The 18,126-nt window shown below is 39.6% G+C and overlaps 1 protein-coding gene across 1 annotated transcript in view; it reads left to right on the forward strand.

Annotated features, from left to right (window-relative positions):
• The window catches only part of APAF1 (apoptotic peptidase activating factor 1), a 101,898-nt gene that overhangs the window by 39,294 nt on the left and 44,478 nt on the right, over positions 1 to 18,126 (forward strand). The window contains exons 10-16 of the mRNA XM_044981728.1: positions 1,753 to 1,884; positions 6,292 to 6,405; positions 7,083 to 7,267; positions 9,022 to 9,148; positions 12,689 to 12,814; positions 13,749 to 13,880; positions 15,925 to 16,050. Coding sequence (XP_044837663.1) covers positions 1,753 to 1,884; positions 6,292 to 6,405; positions 7,083 to 7,267; positions 9,022 to 9,148; positions 12,689 to 12,814; positions 13,749 to 13,880; positions 15,925 to 16,050 — 942 coding nt within the window. The remainder of the gene's footprint in view (positions 1 to 1,752; positions 1,885 to 6,291; positions 6,406 to 7,082; positions 7,268 to 9,021; positions 9,149 to 12,688; positions 12,815 to 13,748; positions 13,881 to 15,924; positions 16,051 to 18,126) is intronic.

Raw genomic sequence — 18,126 nt, forward strand, 5'->3', positions numbered from 1 at the left:
GCACACACTCATTTAGCAAAACTAACAATGAGGAAAGAAAGCAAAAGAACAAGATCAACAACAAGAGTTACTTATGCAAGTTACAAAGGGCTTTACAACTCAAGGCTGACTCCAAGCATAAAACCTTTAAAATGTAGATCTTAAAAAAAAGTTTCCCATATTTCACTTTATTTCCATTATTGGAGAATAATGTTTCCAAATTCATATCTTGGACATACTGAATGGTCAGCACATTCAAAGCTCAGTGGATGACTTGGAGAATAAAGTTAAATCTAGGTCAGGCAAAGGCTGAACTATTATTAATTTTGGTTATATAAACCCATAGTAATACTTAAAATAGATTAGCGTTATTTTCTGGCAGCTAATGACGTAGGGCGTAACAGGGCATCGTCCTGCTCCCGTCTCTTTTCTAGCCAAGAACTGCTTGGAAATCTTTTTTTCTCGATCACCTTTTGCAATTTATTTACAGTGTCCTTTCCCACCACCTTTACAACTTGTGCGGCTCAGAATTTACAATACCATACACTTGGCAACAGCTCACTCAGCCAAGGATGGGGGAGACAGAATGCATCTTCCCTCTGAGTGATCTCTCCTGGCTCTGCCTCTGAAAAGTCTACCAGTCTCTCTTCCTCCCTGAGCACTTCCTCCTCCTTGTGCTTTTTCTACTTTCTGGGTAATGGGTTAATTAGTCTTGTTGCTCTCTCTTGCCCATCCACAAGCTATCAATTTACAGTTTTTCCCTGGAGGCTTACCCTGGGGTTATTTAATTGGTGATCCAAAGATCAGAGTGCTGGTGTAGCTATTGTTGCCCAGCACTCTGTCACAGAGGGATAACTGGCTTCCAGAAGAATTTGAGCTTAGCTATTTAATAATGCATCCTCTGAGGCCTGAAATTAATTACAGGTACAGATTATGAAAGCCTTTATTGTCCCGCTTTTTCTAGGTTTGACTGCAAGTGGTCCTGGAGCAGGACATACATGGAATCCTCCCTCTAGTCCCACCAAAAATCATCTCACATCTAGGGATGCCATAGTTTCACTACTGAATGAATAGTGAGCGAGTCTAGTACTTGGAGGGCATAGAATCTAGGGTGGGATTTTCAGAAAAAAACCTAGGTGATTTCAGAGTATAGGCCCCAGGATTCTCTTGAAACTCCCACCCTAAATTTTCCAGGAACTCAGATGATAAAAATAGCTAAAAGTGATCTTTTCAAAAGCAAGAAAGAATCTTCATAAATTCAAGACCCCTCCTCTCCCTGAAGACAAAGTATCTTTCTCCTACCTCCATAAAGTAATTTTATATTCAATGCAAAAAAAGGTAAATGCTCACAATAGTCATGTACTGCACTACAAAAGCAAATAGATGACTCCTTTGTGGATATAGAATGTGAGCTCCTAAGGTCTTAGAATGGTTTTATTTTGTAAAGTGCTTTATACATTTACAATGTTCAACAAATATGGTGTGATGTTTCCCAAAACTTTGGGATTTCCTTTAGTGAAAATATGGTCCTGACCTAGACATGGGACTACCCTAAAGATATTGTGGAAAAATTTTGCAGGAGAAAAATTAACCTTTCAGATTGTTCATTTAGTGAACTTAGATGCTTATTTGGCTTTTTATAGAGATGGTAATTAAAATTTTGAGTTCATTCATTCAATAAAATATTTTGAAACCAAAAACCAATAAAAATATTTTAGCCCAGGATTAGATAATAGTATTAATTGAAAATGTTGTTGCTATTCATTGTTGCAGGAGCTGCATAAAAAGATAGTAAATCAGTACAAGAAACATTATAAACTACATATACCTACTCCAGCTCAAGAGGACTGTATGTACTGGTATAACTTTCTAGCATACCACATGGCTAGTGCCAACATGCAGAATGTAAGTTCAGATTCATGTACTTTCTTTCTCCTTTCTCCCACAACCACGTATTCTCTCCCTATATAACTATTTGCTACAAAAGTCTTTTTCTCAGTGTTGGAAACTCCTGTGATTTCATTGCAAGTCTTTTAATATTTGGTGTGGTGTTGGTTGATTTTTGTTGGCTTTGTTTGTTGTTTTTTGTTGTTCCACAAAAACCAAGCCCCAGCTCTTAGAATCAGGTGGTTATGCCAAAATCTTTGTTCATTTAAAAAAGTAACTTTCTAGCTTTCTCATAATAGCAGAGAGAAGCTTAATAACATGAATCTTAAAGGCTCAAAAATGAAGGAAATTGAAAAGAACCCCAACTTTTTGTTGTTTTAAAATTCCATGATTTTTGGGAGCCTAATGTGACAGAGGACAATATTGTGGACAAACTTTAATTAATTAAGTTAAATCTCATTGAATTAAGATTAATGTTGTTGTAGTTCATTGTATTAAAAATGCAGGTGTTTGTGTTGTGAGATTATATGCAACTTCTCTAGGAGGAGTGGGTATGCTAATGTACAGTCGAACCCATTTATCTCGACCTCGGTTAACTTGCCAATCCTATTAAGTCGACGTTTTAGAAGTGGAACCGCCAAACTCCCTCTTTGTCTTATTGGTTTCTCATTGGTTATGTCGATTCTTTAATCTCGCCGAACCCTAATATCTCGAGCACAGAAGAGCACCGAGGTCGAGATAAATGGGTTCGACTGTAACTCCGGCGGCGGCCCTGCCCGGCTCCTGCCGCATCCCTCCCCGGCCACGCGACTCCTGCCCTAGCCCCGGCTCCCCAGACGCGCTGTTCCCCAGACGCCCGGCTCCCCGCGTCCCTGGCCGCCCGGCTCCCCACGTCCCCGGCCTCCCGCTCCCCGGCTCCCCAGCCCCATGTCCCCAGCCCCGCGGTTCCCCGCTTCGACGCCCGCCCGGCCCCCCTTCCCCGGTCCCCGCCCGCCCGCCTGGCCCCGCTTACCCGGTCCCCGCTTCGCCTGCCGCCCGCCCGCCCGGCCCCGCTTACCCGGTCCCCGCTTCGCCTGCCGTCCGCCCGGCCCCGCTTCGCCGGTCCCCGCTTCGCCTGCCGTCCGCCCGGCCCCGCTTCGCCGGTCCCCGCTTCGCCGCCCGCCCGGCCCCACTTCCCCGGTCCCCGCCCGGCCCCGCTTCCCCGGTCCCCGCCCGGCCCCGCTTCCCCGGTCCTCGCCCGCCCGCCCGGCCCCGCTTCCCCGGTCCCCGCTTCGCCTGCCGCCCGCCCGCCCGGCCCCGCCCGCTTCGCCGCCCGCCTGTCCGCCCGGCCCCGCTTCCCCGGTCCCCGCTTCGCCTGCCGCCCGCCCGCCCGGCCCCGCTTCGCCGCCCGCCCGTCCGCCCGGCCCCGCTTCGCCGGTCCCCGCTTCGCCTGCCGCCCGCGCGGCCCCGCTTACCCAGTCCCCGCCCGCCCGGCCCCGCATACCCGGTCCCCGCCCGCCCGGCCCCGCATACCCGGTCCCCGCTTCGCCTGCCGCCCGCCCGGCCCCGCTTACCTTGTCCCCGCTTCGCCGCCTGCCCGTCCGCCCGGCCCCGCTTCGCCGGTCCCCGCTTCGCTGCCCGCCGGTCCCCGCTTCCCCGGTCCCCGCCCGGCCCCGCTTCCCCGGTCCCCGCCCGGCCCCGCTTCCCCGGTCCCCGCTTCCCCGGTCCCCGCTTCCCCGGTCCCGCTTCGCCTGCCGCCCGGCTCCGGGTCCCCGTCCACGGCCGCCCGGCCCCGCTTCCCCGTCCCGCTTCGCTGGATCCAGCCACGTGCAGGCACCGCGGTAAGGGGGCAGGGAGGGGGTGTTGGAGAGAGGGCAGGGGAGTTCAGGGGTGGGGGGGTGGATAGGGGTTTATCTCGATCATCGGTTATCTCGATGCTTTTTGGCAAACCCCTAGGCCGGCGACATAACAGGGTTCAACTGTAATTCCTTTGGTTATCATCACTTTGAAGCCACCCACTGGAGAGGTTTGAAAATACTAGTTCAAACTGGATTCTCCAGGGAGCCACAGACAGAGAGAGAGAGAATTTTTGGATAAAATAGCCTGGTTTCAAACAGACTCAGGGCCTTCTTCTTGATCCAGCAAATGGACAGGACCTCTGGTCCACCAGAGGGTCCCAATCCTTAGGGAAGGATTGGAAGGACTTGGCCTACTGGCTGGGTCTGTTATGAACTTGTGACCACAGAAGAAACTCCTTTGTGGGTTGTAAGGACTAATCACCTGACAGAGCCCATGTTGGAGTTGTGGTGATCTCTGGTAAGCTTATTAGCATGCGTGTAGTTTCACTTATGGTTTTAATGTTTTTTCTGTACTTACTGCCTTTGCCCCAGGAATAAATAGAAAGAGCTATGTGGTAACTTATAACTCTTGGCAATCACTCTGTTATTACTCTCTGAAGAGAAAGTAAGCAAGCCTACTTAGGCAGAGTCCCTTTCTGAGAATAATACAATAAAGGCAGAGAACTGTGCAGCCTGGAATTACCCTGGTCAGAAGGGAGAGAGATGCAGGTCTCCACCCAAGAGAGGCAACAGCTGGGGAGCTTGAAGCCAGAGAGTGCATGCCCTTTGATGAATCACTGAGGTGAAATACAGGTGCAATTGTCCTGAACTGGGACACCTACCTCGTGATTTTTAAATACTTTGGATTTGCCATACTGCTGCTTTCTTACATTACAAGTAGCTTTTTTGGGGTAGGGAGAAATCCTTAGGGAGGGGAAATAGTTTAGATTAGCTATCTCATCAGATTTAATTTTTGCTCTCACCATAGTTTTGTTATATATTGTATGTGAGCCATTCTGTGGATGTGGAATGGGGGGGGGTGCTGTCTACATAGATGCCTTCATCTATCTTTCTTATTGGGTTTTGTATTCTGGTCAAAAAGAGAAATTTTGTCATTTAATTGTGTTTTCTTCCTATTTGTATTTTTTTCAAAATATGAAAAATTTCAGTTAGCTCTATAATTGGATCAAAAATGGAAGGGGACACTTTATGAAAACTACATCAGCTTCTCCCATTTTTTTGGTTTTTGAGTTTTGAACTTTTGTCAGTTTCAAAATTAGAAATGTTTCTATCAGGTTTTATGTTTCTAATTATTTTTATTATGTAAGACAATTTGTTTGCAGGGTCCTTATTCATGTTGTATCCTCTTGAAACTCCATTTGTGCTAAAGCAAAAAAATAAAAAATAAAAAAATGTAGGGTTTTGTTTTGTTTTTTAAATTGTAAACTTTGAAGCATAGGGTTGTCTTTCATTTCTACAGCACTTAGCAGACTGGTGCTACCAGTCTGCTAACAAAAATAATCTGGTAGGGTAAATTGGGGACACTTGGAAAAAGATTACTAAGAGATTAAATCCAAAATAAAAGTAACAGCTGGTCAGCCATATGTAATCTACATAAAATATAATTTTCTTCACTTTTCATTTTTATTTTTTGTAATGTATGGTGGTAATGGAACATTTCTTTAATATATTAAAGATCTGTTACTTGTTGGCTAGGACGCATTCAAAACAAATGTCCTGTGTCCATATCTGGGATACAAGGCATTCAGATTCTTCAAAGAAGTGGTTAGGGTTTTCATCTCATTTACTTTATAGAATATTTCCCTTCCCCTTCTCCCTCACTATTATAAATATTTCACTGCTTAGAAGTGGCGGTAACACTTGCTACTATAGGGGGGCATTAAAGTCTGTCAACCAATTTTTCAAGTTATAAACTTTTTCTCTGCTACAATAGAGCTAATTAGTTTTATATAGTGTGGTGCTCTTAGGTAATCAGGTTAATGCACAATAGAGGTGATGTTAGAAACAGCTTCATCCTTTTACTAGACAGAATTTATTCCATCCATTCTGGTTGTTTTACCCAGAAACTGCTTTAAAGTTTGGCAATGGCAGCTTCATGCATAGTAGTTACACTTTTGATTTTTGTCAGGACTGTGAAAGCTTTAAAAAGTCTTCTCTGTCAATCTTTGTAGGATATTATGTTGGATTATATTCTTGTTCTTGACCATTTAACTAAAACTAATAATTGGGAAGTTTATCCTGCCTCTCTTTCCATATGTCACAATACTAAGTAACTTCAGGCTCTGGCTGAGGATCTCTTTCAGGATCTTACATAGCTGTCTCTGGCTCTCTCTTTAAGTGTGCGTAATTGATGAGGCCTGTTCTTAAACTTTGCCAGTAATAAATTTTAGATTTTATGGCTTCCTTTAATATGGTGTTTTTTCCCGCCTTTGATGTCCGTCTGTTCTCAAACTTTAAGCTTTGAAGCCTTAGAAGGATGTTGATTTTTACTGTACACATTTTTAAAAAATGCTAGACACAACAATTTTATATATGCAATGACTTTTTTCCTTATACATATTTGTTAAACTTTTTTTTTTTCTTACAGGAACTTTGTGCTCTCATGTTTTCTCTAGATTGGATAAAAGCAAAAACAGAGTTGGTAGGGCCTGCCCATTTGATTCATGAATATGTAGAATATAGCCATATATTGGATCAGAAGGTATGTTACTTTAAGATAAATGACTAATAGTCTCTAACCATACCTTGTTTTTCTGTTTGATTTCAGGTTATTAAAAATAATTAATTGGTTAGAGGCCAAAGGAAAGAGTGGTGAACTATGGAGTTGCCTTACAGTAAAGCTTGTAGTTTGGGGAAGAAAAAATAAATTCTTGGACATTAATATGTACATGAGTAACAGACCACAAAGTCATATATTAACTAAAAATAGAGCATGTATATATTCAATGTGAAGACTGAACATAAATAAATAATAACTTATATAGAGTTGTAAAAATGTTGAATAATTTTAATTTAGTAAGAAGTAACACTGTGGTAGGGTTCCTGTAGTCCCCACATCCTATTGGGACAGATTCTGTCACCCTTACTCTGTGAAATAACTGGTTGCCTTTAAGAGAGCTGCTTTGGGATTAAGAGACTACTCAGGATGAGTAAAAGTGATGGTATCTGGCCCATTATTTTGGGAGAAACAATGTAATACGTCGGTTACTTGTAAATATTCCATTTTATTAAATCTGTTTACTCCAGGACTAAATATAAACTTCACTTCTGAAAGATTAGAATTATTATGTAAGATGCAAAAATATGAATAATATATGTTTGAAAAATGTCCGTGTCCAGTTTTGGCTATATTATCAAACATACCTGTTTTGTTCACAGGATAGCATAGTACGTGAAAACTTTCAGGAATTTCTGTCTTTAAATGGACACCTTCTTGGAAGACAGCCATTTCCTAACATCATACAGTTAGGGCTGTGTCAACCAGAGATTTCAGAAGTGTATCAACAAGCCAAACTGCAAGCTCAGCAAGAACTTGTTAAAGGAGCATTTTACCTGGAATGGATGTAAGTAGTTGCAAACCATCTTGATACACTGGTTTCTTGTATACAGGGAAACTAAACAGCTCTTCTGAAAACTATTTTCTATGTACAATTAATCCACAAACATTTTTAGAGAGCATTATGATTTTTATAAGAAAAAGAAATGCAGCTATTTGAGGAATTGTAAATCTAAAAATTATATCAAAAAGGCCTTAAAGATAATATGGCAGATTAATTCAATTGGGGTAGGTGGTGGTAGTTGTTTTTTACTTCTATACCTAAACTGTACACTGCCAGGTTTGGTTCTTAATGCTGAAAACAGTAATTCATGTAGGTATAGAAAGAAACAATAAGAAGATAGGTAATTACAGATGTCATGATTTTATAGGGACAGTCCCAATTTTGGGGTCTTTTTTTTTTTTTTTTATAAGCTCCTATTACCCCTCCACCCCCGTCCTGATTTTTCACATTTGCTGTCTGGTCACCCTAATACAGATAGATATAGATATAGATATATAATGTAACATGTATGGAGATAAGTTTGGGAAGGAAGGTGGGATTTGAACACCTGTAGAAGACATTAATGGGAGGGATTGCAAATGCTTTGAAAGATAGGATTAAAATTCAAAAAGATCTGGACAAACTGGAGAAATGGTCTGAAGTAAATAGGCTGACATTCAATAAGGACAAATGCAAAGTACTCCACTTAGGAAGGAACATTCAGTTGCACACATACAAAATGGGAAATGACTGCCTAGGAAGGAGTACTGTGGAAAGGGATCTGGGGGTTATAGTGGATCACAAGCTAAATGAGAATCAACAGTGTAATACTTGCCAAAAAAAAAAAGTGAACGTTATTCTGGGATGTATTAGCAGGAGTGTTGTAAGCAAGACACAAGAAGTAATTCTTCCACTCTCTTCAGCGCTAAGATCTCAACTGGAGTATTTTGTCCAGTTCTGGGTGCCATATTTCAGTAAAGATTTGGACAAATTGGAGAAAGTCCAGAGGAGAGCAACAAAAATGATTAAAGGTCTATAAAACATCACCTAGAAGAAAGAAAAATTGAAAAAAGTTGGATTTTTTTTTAACCTGGAAGACTGAGGGGGGACATAACTTTTCAAGTTAATAAGAGGTCGTTACAAGGAGGAGGGAAAAAAATTGTTGTTCTTAACCTTTGAGGATAGAACAAGAAGTAATGAGCTTAAATTGCAGCAAGGGACGCTTAGGTTGGACATTAGGAAAAACTTCCTAATTGTCAGGGTAGTTAAGCACTGGAATGAATTGCTTAGGTTGTGGAATATCAGTCATTGGAGATTTTTAAGAATAAGTTAGACAAACACTAGTCAGGAATGGTCTAGTTAGTACTTAGTCCTGCCTAAGTCCTGAGTGCAGGGGACTGGACTAAATGACCTATTGAGGTCCCTTCCAGTCCTACACTTCTGTGATTCTGTACTTGTCCTAAATATGCTTTTGGAAGGAAAGTGCTCTACTAGTGAGCAACAAGTTTGCATGTCGGTGATTGTTAACTCTTCATACAAAAATTATCCCACTTTTGGATGATCAGATCGTATAGCTATCCGAGCCCTTATAGTGCATGTGGAAGATTGCAATATGTGTTACTCTTATGCCCTGAAATCTGGAAGACAAAAGTAAAAGATATTAAAGTGCTCTTCAAAACATAAATGTACAGGCATTTTTTGTGTGGATTAGATTTAAATAAGAAACCTCCCAGATGAGTATTTTTCTTAAATCATTGACTATTATTTCTGTGTTGTAGAAATAAAAAATCCATGAAGAACCTCTCCCGTTTGGTTGTCCGTCCCCATACAGATGCAGTTTACCATGCCTGCTTTTCCAAGGATGGACAGAGAATAGCTTCTTGTGGTGCTGATAAAACCTTACAGGTAAAATACATAAATGTAAACAAAACTAAAATGTATAAGACAATCCAGACAAAATAGTACTTAAGTTTTTCTATTTTTGTTTTACTATACGAGGATGCCAAGAAACTAGAGTACTTCAGAGGGAAATAATTCAAAAAGATATATACAAGTGTGCCTTGGGGGGAGGGATAGCACAGTGGTTTGAGCATTGGCCTGCTAAACCCAGGGTTGTGAGTTCAATCCTTGAGAAAGCCACTTAAGGATCTGAGGCAAAAATTGGTCCTGCTAGTGAAGGCAGGGGGCTGGACTTGATGACCTTTCAAGGTCCCTTCCAGTTCTAGGAGATTGGTATATCTCCAATTATTACTATATTACTTTATTACTTTTGCCTAAATTATTTTAACTGTATAACTTATATTGAGTCATCTTTTTATTCAGAAGGATACAGGATTATACGGTTCAAGGGTTTATATCCCCTAAATGCATCTATAGCCATTGTAATACAGAGATGTCTATACTAGATTGTCTGTTTGTTTTTCTTTAAGTACACTCCTGGATCATGATGCCTAAGGGCACGTCTGCAATACAGTGTCTGTAGCAGCACAGGTGCTGCAGCTGTGCCTCTGTAGTAAAGATGCTTCCACCATCAAAGGACAGGATTTTTCCATTGATGTATTTAATCCACCTCCCCGAGAGGCAGTAGCTAGGCTGATGGAAGAATTATTCCATCAACCTAGCCACGGCTACACAGAGGGTTAGGTCCACCTAACTATGGTGGTCAGGGGATTAAATTTTTCACAGCCCTGAGTGACGCAGTGGTGGAATTATTATTATTATTATTATTATGAATAATAATAATAGCAATTATTAATATGAGATCACCAGGCACTAATGTAACCATAAATTCCTTTAAGTCCAAAGGTCACATGGTATTTTATGCAATTGCTCTAAAAGTGGCTAACAGCCTCAAAATAAGCCATCACTGTATCCAACACAGTAACAAAGTATTCATAAGCATGTGGTCAGTATGCTGACAAATAGGCCAGACCTAGGGAGAACCATCTCATCCTGGTGTGCTCCAGCATGATCAGGCATGGTCTGACAGAGAACCTTAAAATTAATAACCCTGATTTTGACCCAGACAGATTCTGTTTTGTCCATGCTATTCGCATGTCTTTACAGTTTACTGCTTCGTTGACGTACAATGCTACCCCACCACCTTTACTTTTATTTTCATCTCTTCTAAACAGTGCATACACTTCAATACCTATTTTCCAGTCCTGAGTGCTATTCCACCAGGTTTCTGTAATCCCTATAATAACTGTTTTGACCTGCACCTGCAGTTCTAGTTCCTCTATTTTTTTGCCCAGACTTGCTGCATTTGTGTGCAAGCATTCTAGTTTCCCTCAGACCTCATCCAGTTTTCTAGCTTGTGGTGTTCCCTTAACCCTTGCTATATCTTCCATTAGCTGATTTTCCAGCTCCTGTGTATTGAAGGCAGGCATGGAGATTTCACATCTTTCCCAACCTTCTCCCCTCATCTCATAGTTTAAAACCCTTTTCAGTCATGCCAGCCTTGAGCCCAGAACATTAAAATCTCAGATACTCAAGTGGAGTCCATCAATTGAGAACAGTCTTTTTATAAATGCCTTCCAGTGATCGATCATCCCAAAACCTTCCTCCTAGCCCCAGTCCTTGTCCCATCTGTTGATCTTGATTATCTTGTTACACCTTCGCTCTCCTTCTCTAGGAACTGGAGTTATTCTGCTGAAAATCAACTGAGTTTCCGCTTCTTTAAGTGCCTTACCCAGTCGAGCGTAGTCTTCCTTGATCCATTCCAATGGGTATCTAGCAGTGTCATTTGTCCTGACATGCAGCACAATCAGTGGATTTTTTTCCCACTCACATCAGGATCTTCCTCAGCCTCACGTCCACATCTTGTATCCTTGCTCCTGAGAGACAGCACACTCTTCTGTTCTCTGGATCTGGTCTGGTCACAGGGCTATTGTTTCTTCTGAGTGGAGTCCCACATGACATAGACCTGTCTCTTCTTGGTGTTGGCATGAATCTGTTTTATGTTCTCTCTGTCGTCTGTGCATCATCCTTATTTTTCCTTAGGTTCCAGTCCCTGGCTATCTCATTCCTCTCTTCAGCATCTTTTTCTTGTTTCTTGTCCTTGTCCCCCCCGTGTAGTGGAGGAAAAATTTAGCTGTGTATGGAATGAAATAGCCTTTGAAAGGGAACTTGCCTAAATTTTGCTGATAATTATTCTATTCCTTGTTAAATAATTCTACAGAAAAGGTGTTTTTTTAAAATTGGAAATACACTACTATTCAGGTACCCCCACCACAACCAAACCTAAAGATCTTGTCTGAAACCAAAATAGGGTGGTCCTTAGATTTGGGAAATGCAAATTTTCAGAATTTATTACAAATTCTGATTTCCTTGCACCTTAAACATAATATTCATGATTAGGTTATGTTTTAAAATCTGTTTCATTTTCATTCTTATTCCCTTTCAACTCAACAAGAAAGAGAAAATGTAGAAAAAACAAATTTAAATTACCTTGGTCCTGCTTCAGTTGGCATCTCAAGATCCGCTTGAACAATTTTTTGTTGAGGATCAATAACTCTGAGTAGGGAAGTTTAGTCTAGATTAAGCAAGGGTTCTGTGCATCATCCTTATTTTTCCTTAGGTTCCAGTCCCTGGCTATCTCATTCCTAAAAGTAAATATGAGAATTTTTGGCAAGATGATGGAAGTATATGGTTTCTTTTCCCCCCACTTCTTCCCATTCTGAGTCAGGGAAACTCAGGAATGAAAGATTTTGTTGTAGGGTCTTCCTCAATAAGACTTTGAAGTGTCTTCCCTTCTTCCTCAAAATCATTAATATACCAAGTAATCTGATTCTTCTGATATGTTGTCGTAGAATTCCTCATTTTAATGTTATCTACATGGAGGATGAAAGGAAAAATATTAATATATAAAATATTTTTGTCTTTGGGATTTAAAATTAAAATATGAGTACTACTACTTGACAGCCAAGTGATTGTGTCCTTTATACATTCAAAATTGTATACACTAAATAGTGAAGAACCTGAATAGAAACACAATTGTACCCAAAGACAAATTTGTTCCTATTTTTCTAATTTGTCCATCACCACACACACAATCTTCCCATCACTGTTTTGTTTTTCATCTCAAGTGTAAATTGTAACCTTTGACAATATATTTAAGAATAATTATCACTCTCCCCCAGATTTCACTTTCAGCCATTCAGGGACATTCTTATTGTTCTTGTGATCTCTGATCTGAGCTCCAACTTTGTAAAGAATGGATATTTAAAATTCTGGGCACACATTCTATGAGATTATAAACATTTTCAGGGTAAAAAAAAATTTAGCATGAACCGTTTGGCAATTTTCCCTTTAATATTATAAGGAACTCTTGAAATAAGAAAATTGAGAACATATACTGCATGAGGCATAAAATTGGTATTTTGAAATTAGCTCAGAGTACATTAGGCATAAGATTTCAGTGTTTGTTATACTCTGCCTATGTAGGTGTTCAAAGCGAAAAGTGGAGAGAAGCTTTTGGAAATAAAGGCTCATGATGATGAAGTACTTTGTTGCGCTTTCTCTGCAGATGACAGATTTGTAGCAACTTGTTCAGTGGATAAAAAAGTTAAGGTAAGGCAATGGTGGTGAGCATTTTTCCTCTGAGTAGAATAAGTAGTTCTGTTTCTAAACTTGAACCAATTTAAACTGAGCCAATTTTAAGATCTTTTTGTTTATGTATACCTTATGCGGAGAACAAGTATTATAGGTACTGTTTTTCAACTTGAAAATATTTTAAGAGACATGCTTTTATTTTAGATGTGCATAATGTAAAGCATAGTTTTGTATAAAGCATAATTTACTATCATATTATCTTATAAGATGATTCTTCAGTCTGGCTGGAGCATAATAATATCTGAGTGTGTAAACAGAATCATTACAACATGAGTGACATCAGTATCATAATAGCTTCCTTCATGCTTGTTGCCAGTATTGTTTCACTTGCTTCTGTTTGTCTTGTTTGGTTTTTTAGGCTGCTTCTGTATATTTCTTTAGAATTGTAGTAAGTTCATATATGAATCTCAAATCTTTTACTCAAGATTTTTTTCTAATATCACCTCAGTTTTTCAAATGTTTCAACAAGGTGCAGGCCTGTCCATTTTAGTAATACCCAAAGACTATATTTTGGCAAGAGTGAATTGATGTGAAAAGATACTTTCAAGCATCTTATTGTGATCACATTTTTAGTAAAAACTTGTCTGACCACTGTTATTTTTAAAAGCATCCTCTATTTTCCACTCTTAACCACAAATTGTTATAACTTGTCCATAACAATATTTTTCTTTTTTTCATTTCAATTTCACATTTTCCCCTTCTTTCAAATATTACTGGGAGAAATACTGTTAAATAGTTACAAACTTATGAGAAAAGTGCATTTAATTTATATTAAATGTTCCAGCAAAGTTGTGTAAAAAAAAAATAAATCACACACTGTTGTTTTTAATAACTGTATAGAATATATTTCAAACAGGTTTTTTGGTTGTTTGTTTAAATCAATTCTGTTTAGATCTGGAACTCAAGAACAGGTCAGCTTGTACAGGTATATGAAGAACATGGAGAACAGGTCAACTGCTGCCAGTTTAATAACACAAATGATCAACTTCTCTTAGCCACCTGCTCAAATGATACTTACATCAAAGTAAGTAGGAAATGCTGAGATTATTTTATGTTGCTTACTATTAAAAATGAAGTGTACATACACTTTATAAATACCATAAAACAAGTTCCTTGACTCAAAAAGCTGACTATGTAAGTTATTAGATAAGACAAACATATGACACGACACATGACGACAATGCAGGTAAGGAAGAATATAGTGATAATTCATCAGAAGGTAGGTAGAATTCTTAGAAGTGGGTTTTTACAGGGGCTAGCGAGGAGGTGGAGTGGCACTTAGCTGAAGAGATCAAGGATACTGCCCCAGCAGTAAGGGACAGTATGCTAAAAGGTATGAAGATGAGAGTTTGGGAAAAGGCTAATGGAAAAGATTGGTGATGAACTAGTGATAAGAGCAGAAAGTTTGGAGAAAAAGATTATGTATGATCTTCAAAATCCTGATCCTTGCCTAGATGTCAGAGGGTACAAAAAGCTATTGAAAGACTCAAGAAGGAAGAGGGTTATGCTGAAGTAGCAAGAGAAATAGATGTTTTTAGCAACTGCATTTTGGAATGATTGGGAGCAGTGGGTGGAAGAAGTGAATAGGAAAAAATCAGAAAGGAAAACTGTAGTAATTAAGGCAAAAATGACCAATGCGTGGAAGATTTTAGCAATTGGGCTGGATTATAACTATAATAAAAAGAGGAACGAAATGACGTAAGAAACTGGAAATGAGAAGGAGATGGACGAATCAAATGGCACCTGGGTTGCAGAAAATAAGAATCGATAGTAAATTGTAGTTGTTGACAGAGATGAGAGGCAGATGACAAAGATTAGAAGAGATTCAGTTTTGGAGAGACTGCACTTGGACATCCTAGAGGATATATCTGAGAGGACTATTGAGAGTTGGGACAGGCTGCAGTGACAGATTTAGATGTTTCCTCTATAAAAGTAGTAAAAAACATGGGAATAGATGAGGTGTTAGGATAGTGGACAAGATTTTCATGTGATTAGTGACTTTGTATGCCTCAATTTTTGAGACACCTTAAAGGGACCTGATTTTTCAAAAAGTGCTCAGCACATGCCCTTCCATTAAAAATTCAGGCCCCTTTAAGGTATCTCAAATTGTGCACCCAAAATCACCAAGTCACTCTTAAGAAGAGCCGCTAAAGCAGGGGTTCTCAAATTGGGGCTCGGGACCCTACAGGGGGTCACGAGGTTATTACATGGGGGGTCACGAGCTGTCAGCCTCCACCCCAAACCCTACTTTGCCTCCAGCATTTATAATGGTGTTAAATATATTAAAAAAGTGTTTTTAATTAGGGGTCGCACTCAGAGGCTTGCTATGTAAAAGGAGTCACCAGTACAAAAGTTTGAGAACCACTGTGCTAAAGGTAATGCTGAAAGGCCACTTAGGATGAGACTCGAGAGAGATCATAGATTCAGAGAAATGAGGAGAGTGTGATCAAAAAGTTCAGAAGTCAGCAGACAAAGAAAAATTATAGTGTCCTTTTGATTTAGTTAGCAGGTCATTAGTGACCTTGGAGTAAGGGTGGATTCAGTGGAGTACATTAATAGGATGTATGACTATTTGAGGGGATCAGAGAGAGTTTAGGAATTGTTAGTAAACTTCTCCTGAACTTGGAAGACAAGAGGAAGATAAGATAAAAGGGAGGTAGTTTGAGAAGCATTGAGATCAAGGCAAACTTTCCATACCCTTCTCTCTCCCTCCCTCAAGGGCCTTGTCTTCATTAGGGGAAAAAAAGGCGTGTTCTTAGTTTGAGTTAGTTAATTCAAGTGAATTAAAAACTTGAGGTAAATCCTAGTGAAGATGGGCAAGTTTTAGTTTTTACGTGAATTGGTAGGTCAAGGTGAAAATCTCAGTCTAAAAATTTAGGTAACTTAATAAATGAGTGTTGCCACTGGCTTCCCTGTGTTGCTGTGAATATGAAGAAAAATCTGAATTAAAGCTTTTCTTCTGTTTTTGAATGTGGATTCCTGGTTTTGGTAGGAAAGTTTTTGATATTCTTAGCTTTAGATTGTTTTTTGGTTAAACAGCAGTTGTGTTGTGTTTACCTTTTATGCAGCTTTGGGATTTGAACAAAAAGTATTGTCGAAATACAATGTTTGGTCACTTAAATTCTGTCAGCCACTGCAGATTTTCACCAGATGACAAATATGTGGCTAGTTGCTCATCAGATGGAACATTAAAGGTATGCTTTGTAAATTACCTGTCTGTTTTTTATAATGGAAATTTATATTATTGGCTTATATAACATACTTTGCATTTTAATATTGCCTTGTATTCAAGAATCTCAAAGCCTTTTACAAATGGTAATGAATTAAGCCTAGTATTTTCACTGTGAGGTAGCTGAGTGGCATTCCTATTTTAAAGATGAGAAACCAAGGCTCAGAAGTTAAATGACTCATTAAATGAATAATTCTGTGTCATAGATGGAAATAGAACCCAGGGTCTTTTTTACTCCTTTATCTTCACCATCCTTCCAGTCATGTAACTTTTCTAATTGAGAGAATGATTTTTGGGATACATTTTAAAATCATATGTGCATAATAGAAGATTTAGATTGATTGGAAGGGAGATCTGGCATATAAAATATATCTTCAATATGATAGTCAGGAATGACTAACGTATTCTTGAATTTAATGTAATTTTACACAAACGAGCTCAAGCAGAAGTTTGGGGTGGGGGTTGGGGTTGGTTAGGGTAGCTCTTTTCCCCTATACTGTAATGTTTTCTTCTTTTAGAAAGGGAGGTATAGTTGCCAATTACAACCTAAAGCTTGTACCATTTTAGAATCACTGTTCAAAGAAGCTTTTATCTTGCCATAAGAGAAGCTAAATCAGGAATGTTAAAGAGCTGCTAATGCTATTGCAGCTGCTGTTAAAAAATGAAAGTTAAAAGTGGTTTAGTTTGGTTTTGGTGAATGGATCACTGAGATCTGGGGACTGAGCTTGAAAATTTTACCAGAATCCTTTTTAGCTGGTGGGTTTAAATACTGTCTAGAGACTGATTGTCTGTATCCTCCTTAGCTGGGTCCAGGTACAATATCCTGGCCAGAAACCCAGAATTCTCCCTGATTGGAAGCAGTCCCACCATAAAACAGTCCCCATCTTTCATGTCAGCTTTGGCTTGTGGTTACTTGGCGCTCTTCCCAAACCTAGGCAGCTGGGAAGAAGTGAAAGCTTTGCTTACTTACTTCTTGCCCTTTTCTCCCAGCTGTTAGGGAAAAATTGTTGCTGTTTCTTGTCTTTCTCCCACATCTTTCCTTTTTCTGTTCTACCACTGTGCCAGCTGAGAGGAGATTTAGCTTTTCTCTTGTCTCCACCCTTTGCTGCTGTGATTGGGGCAGGATCCCTTGATGCTTCTGTGCTACTTGTATGCTTCTGTGGGAACAAAGAACAATCACTTTGGATAGCTGCTCAGAGAAAATATACAAAGAAGCCAGCCAGGTGGGCATTGTTAATTCTCTAGCATGCTTCAGGGAAGCAGGACATTTAAAAGCAAAATACTCACAAAGAATGAGTGCCAGCAAACTATTCCAACATCAACTCATTCAGTGCAAGTTTACATACATAATTATTTTAGTATCTCATTTTGGTACACCAGTCCCCCTTGTGCTGAGCTTCTTATACAACATAAAGTTAAACTGTCCTGCTGCAGACAGATCTAATTTGAGTTTCATATAGTCTATCTTGAGAGCAGTTTAATCATGGTCACTCTTCAGAATAATAATTTCAGTACAATAAACTACCCTTGAAAAACGTGCCTAGTTTACTAGGACTCCATTTATATCCAGTATGTATTTTTTGATATGGACAAATATTCATTCTAACCATTTTAAGAAATTTCAGTCTTTATTTTTGAATTCTTGCATTTACAATGAAGCACTTGGTATGCTGTGACATAAACTTTAGTTTCAATATATTTTCTTTTAAGACTCCAGTGCTGGAGAACAATTTGTTTACTTTCATCTATCATTCATCTTTCTGGTGAGGGAAGTTCAAATTCTACACCTTAACCTGTGAATATTCAGCCTGTGATTTCACTTCCTGAAAGCACATAGCAGAAGATGATGTGAAAGCCACATCTTTTACTGCATCAGAAAAATCAGTCTAGCCTTTTTCTTTTAGTTAATACTGTTCAGCATTGTCTGCTATTTGTGCAATTGCATGCTCAGAAGTGGAGGATCCCTTTTTGCTAGTGCTCTACTTCAGTACAGTCAAGGTCAAAGTCACCTATATGTGTACAGTAACTCCTCACTTAACGT

Source organism: Mauremys mutica, chromosome 1 (assembly GCF_020497125.1).
Source record: "Mauremys mutica isolate MM-2020 ecotype Southern chromosome 1, ASM2049712v1, whole genome shotgun sequence".
Taxonomy (NCBI): domain Eukaryota; kingdom Metazoa; phylum Chordata; order Testudines; family Geoemydidae; genus Mauremys; species Mauremys mutica.